This window comes from Monodelphis domestica, chromosome 1 (assembly GCF_027887165.1).
Source record: "Monodelphis domestica isolate mMonDom1 chromosome 1, mMonDom1.pri, whole genome shotgun sequence".
NCBI lineage: Eukaryota > Metazoa > Chordata > Mammalia > Didelphimorphia > Didelphidae > Monodelphis > Monodelphis domestica.
Genome location: NC_077227.1, coordinates 712,927,045 through 712,931,796, shown reverse-complemented (window position 1 = coordinate 712,931,796; position 4,752 = coordinate 712,927,045). Strand labels below are relative to the sequence as shown.

Genomic DNA, 4,752 nt, shown 5'->3' with positions numbered 1-4,752 from the left:
CTTTACTGTGTTTCTGGCTATTCCTTTGTCTTATGCTGTCCTTCAGTATCTCCTTAAAGTTAGGTTGGGTTTTTTTATTCTTTTCTTTTTATTTCTTCTCAAATCCGTTGTCTTGGCTTCATTTCTTTTCTCCCAAAAAGTACCTTCTGTGGAGCAACGACCAAAGAACTGGATTTGTGTTGGCAGCTCTGCTTTTGGAATAGTTGGCCATGCCAAAGCGAGCACTGATGCCTGCATTCATTAATGGGGTGTGAGCAGGAACAAATGTCCATCAGAAGATGCTTTAGCAAGCCCTGCCCTTGGTCAGCTCCATTACCACCAGTTATTGGCCATTTCTACTTCCAGGCAGTTTGGCCACATGAGCCGAGTACTTACTGCATTATTGATTTCCTGGAGAAGAGAGAAGTCCTCAGACTTCTACTACCTCAGACTACGAGGTTTAACTTCAGCTACCCTTGCACCCCCCTCCCCACCCCCAAAAAAAACCCTTAATTTCTGTCTTAGTAACAACTTTAAGACAGAAAAACAAGAGCTAGGCAGAGAGGGTTAAGTGACTTGTCCAGGGTCACACAGGAAGTATCTGAGGCCAGATTTGAACCTAGGTCTTCCCAACTCTAGGCCTGAGGGGCTCCTCTTCCCTATTAAATTTTTTTTCTTTTATTATTTTTAAGAGGCTCTTATGAGATAGCTGGGTGGCTTAGAGGGTAGAGAGCCAGAGATCTTGGGTTCAGATATGACCTCAGACACTTCCTGGCTGTGACCCTGGACAAGTCACTTAACCCATAGCCTTCCTGCCCTTCTGCCTGGGAACCAGTACTTAGTATTGATTCTGAGACAGACTGTAAGGATTAAAAAAAGGAGGCTCTTGAAATGTTACCTTTTGGGTCCAGTTACTTCAGCTGCCCAGCTTCATGCCTCCTGGTAGATGTCTCCAAGACTTGGTTTTTGCCCGCTGTTTTGCTTCGTGAATTTTGTACTGGGAATGGATCCATGGCCCTTGTTCAGGACGGGCCGTGGTTGCCCCGTTTTGTGAGTGGGGTTGGAGGTGAGGCTAGCCCGGAGCATCGCCCAGAGATGTCCTTGGGGTGGTCAGAGCATTCAGCTTGCTTTCCTGAGGGGTGGCTGGAAGGACTCAAACACTTTTGTCTCAGGCAGGGATGAGTCAGGTATTGAGACCTGGTTATGCAGCAAGTCAGCGTCACGGCGGGCTGAGACCACTCGGCCGGGAGTCGGAAAGCCCGAATCTACTCTTGCCATCAGTCGCGTTGTCTCCCCAGAGAAGGGCTCCTCTGTAAGAGGAGGTGGACGGCGGGATCACAAGTCTATCTTTTGTGGGATTTCCTTATACACTCCTCAAGGTGTAGAAGTGAAAAATGAGTTGAATCCTTTGGACTCAGGATGGAACCTGTTGGTCACTTGAATCTGACTCGGACTCTGGGACTTTCGAGGCAAAGATTACAGGTGAGGAAACTGAGGCAGACAAGATTAAGTGACTTGCCCAGGGTCCTCCAGCTAAATGTCTGATCTGAACTCAGGAAGCCGAGTCTTCCCAGCTCCAGGCATCATGATTTTTCCGCTGTGCCCCTCGCTGCCCCCAGAGTGAGATGACTTTATGCCTTCAGGAGTCTGTTGGGGGCAGGTCATGCATCTTTCCCCTCAGGCCACATTACCTCGTTCCCTTGCTGCTGATGGATCTAAAATCTCCTGGACTCAACCTGCCTGTGTTTGTGGATGGACCAAACGGGTCACTTAACAGGTCCCACCCGTGCAAGTAGCTTCCTTTTCCTGCCCCTAGTATTGAAAACGCACAAAACCCATCAGCATCTTACAAGGGGCCTGGCAGGAGGGCCTGGGATGTTGGGTGAGGGGGAAGAGCAGAATCCCTGGAGGAGCCCTGCAAAGACACCCTCACTAGGCACCAAACTAAAGCGAATGCCGCCGGTAGCCTTGGGTTTCTGCCGATTTTCATCCTCTCATATCCTTCTTGTAAAGAATTAAATGTCGTTGAAGAGCTTGTTTTGGCATGAAGACTTCCCAGCAGGCTTCTACAAAGCAGGGTTTGTTGGGCGCCAGAAAGGAGGGGTGTGCGCTCTGACGGGCTCATTGTGGCAGTCGAGTCAGTCATCCTCACTCCCAGTGTTTTCAGTTGGGTCTTCATGACCTTAGTTTGTGTCAGACAATCTTACTCATTTTGGCCTCTCGGGGAAGCCGTTTAGTCGTCGCCCTGACATTTCTCCCAGGACTGGCCGGGCCCCTGCACGGACTCTTCTGATTCAAATGCCTCCCCTGTTTTACAAATGGCCTCGTTCTTTTGCAGTTGAACCCACTGCCAGGTGAGAGGCCCAAAGCATTAACTAAAGGGCCTAAATAGCATTGACAGTCTCCAATGTGTAAACAACCAGGCGCATCTGCAGTTATGAATGTCCAGTTACGAAGAACCAACCATGGGCAGACCCAATCTCTTGTCAAATTGTTTTTTTTTCATTCTATTGATTATGTAAGTGAACCAGCAGCTAGGAGGAGGACACAGAATTCTTTAAAATGGATGTCCTATAGCCAAGCTACTTCTGTGCTCTATCATTGGATTTGCTTATAATAAACTCGTTACAGTGAGCAATCCAGACCCTATCAGTGCAATAATCACCACAAAAAAGTTAATACGGGGGCTGTTACTGTAAGTTGAAAAGGAAGGGAGAAATTAGCCTTTTTTTTGGTCATTGAGTAATAATTATGCTCCACTTACTTCCCTTTCCCATAGTTCCCCTCCTTGCCCCCCCCCTCAAAAAAACCCCTGACATCATAAACAAAATATTGAGAGGGAAGTGCACGACCCCTCTCGCTGCCTTCAAAGAACATTTTTTTTTTACTGTGGAAAGCATGATCTTAACTATTTCTCCCTCCATCCTGGGTATCAGGAATGTGATTCCTTGCACTTTAGTCAATGCAATCAATGCAGTCTCCCTTCAATAAAATAGTTTGGCTGTCCCATGGATTTCATTATGGGATTTTACGTGGGTAGGAGGAAGGGATTATGGGAACTGAGAAGGCAGCTGGCCTGTGTCTCCAACTCTCAATGTGGAAAATCTGCGTAAGGCTTACTATTCTCTCATGTTTCTCATCCTCTCTTGGACTTTGGCCCTCAAATCCCTCATTTTTCTTTCCTTGTGAATGATTTCCTATTGGATTAAGAAAAGAAGCCATCCAGAAGTTTGCTCTGGAAGTTGTCCGCACGTCGTGAAGCGCGTTAAGATCATGGAAGAATCCCCGTCCCTCTGCTCAGGTTTCAGAGAGCGGGGCTGGGACTCATGAATGGTGAATGGGCAGAAAGACTGCGAGTCCCACTGAAACCTAAAAAGACATTTATTACAAATCTCAGTCTGATAAATGCTGTTATGGTTTGGAGGCTTGGGTTGGAAGTCCTTCGTGGCTCTAAGTGAATAGAGCCGAATAGTCGTTGGAAGCATAGGCAAAATAGACTAGGTCCTGGCTGTAGAGTGGCCTGGACAAGCTGGAAGGCCCCAAACTCAGTTATTGTTTGAGTTGCGTGACACGAGATGGTGATGTTCAACGCAAGGAATCGACAGATCGCATTGAGGCACCTGGGAGGAAGCAGACGATGACAATTTTGATTCAAGGGGAAAGAAAACGGCGGTTTTGAGCCAACTAACACCTGAGAAGCCAAACTTCAAGAATGGCTTCTTCCCTCTGAGTGCATCCTACGGGAGGGAAGAAATGGTGGGAATTTTAAAGGTGGCAGAAAACCGCAATTGTAGAATCATGATACATGGAGAGAAGTGTGGCTTTTTCTCAAGGAAAAAAAAACAAAAAAAAGATGATGGAAGTCTGGTGTCCCCTGTGCGGTGGTCTAAGCTAGGGTGCTCTAAATTGGAACCTAAGAAAGAAGACTGAAGCACCTGATCAGGTTACATATGAGCCACTAAGGGGTGTGTGTGTGTGTGTGTGTGTGTGTGTGTGTGTGTGTGTGTGTGTGTGTGTGTGTTGGTGGTTATAAGAATATTATTGCTTTTTCTGCTGTGGAGCATCCTTTCCTCCCTCCCCCAGCTAGCTGCTCTTCTCTGGGAGTCAAACCACCTCTTGACGAGGAGCACTGTATATAGGCATCAATTCCAGGTCAGGTGATGTGAGCACCACCATTTTTTTTTAAAGCTCTTACCTTCCATCTTAGAATTGATATTGTTTATTGGTTTCAAGGGCTGGGTAATGGAGGGGTTAAGTGACTTGCCCAGGGTCACACAGCTAGGAAATGTCTAAGGTCAGATTAGAACTTAGGACCTCCTGTCTCCGGGCCTGGCTCTCAAGTCACTGAGCCACCTGGCTGTCCCCTACTGCCATCATTCTTTAGGGAGGAACTTGCCTGTTTCCTTCCATTATTTGGATCTCCCTTTGGCTAAGCCTGGTGGGGTCTTCCTTACCATCGCGTGGTCCTGTTTATGGCGCCTATCATCTATTTCCCTCCTCAGCTTTTTGTTTTCATGCTGTAAATGGATCATCACATTGTGGAGATGGCTGTGGGAAAGGAAAAGGGCAGACCAACAGTGAGCAGTCAGTGGTGCGTGGGCGTCTGGGAGGGACGAGATGTTCTTAGAATCGGAGACCTGGAAGGGAGCCTCAGAGATCCCTGAATCTGCCCTGTTGGAGGAGGATCCCCCCAGAGAAGAAGGGAACACCGCCAGGGAGCAGCAAGTGGCATCCCCAGGCTCTGGCCCAACACAGCTTCCTTCTCCAAAACAT

At 47.7% G+C, this 4,752-nt stretch overlaps 1 protein-coding gene across 50 annotated transcripts in view; it reads right to left on the bottom strand.

Annotated features, from left to right (window-relative positions):
* Nucleotides 1-2,478: 2,478 nt before the first annotated feature.
* PMFBP1 (polyamine modulated factor 1 binding protein 1) overlaps nt 2,479-4,752 on the bottom strand; it is a 484,787-nt gene continuing 482,513 nt past the window's right edge. For 49 of the 50 annotated variants that reach the window (XM_056823979.1, XM_056823945.1, XM_056824098.1 and 46 more), the window contains one exon: nt 2,479-3,599. In XM_056823979.1, coding sequence (XP_056679957.1) covers nt 3,284-3,599 — 316 coding nt within the window. In that variant the 3' untranslated portion in view covers nt 2,479-3,283. Of the gene's footprint in view, nt 3,600-4,433; nt 4,528-4,752 lie in introns of all 50 variants that reach the window. The other variant, XM_056824144.1, reaches the window with a different exon arrangement.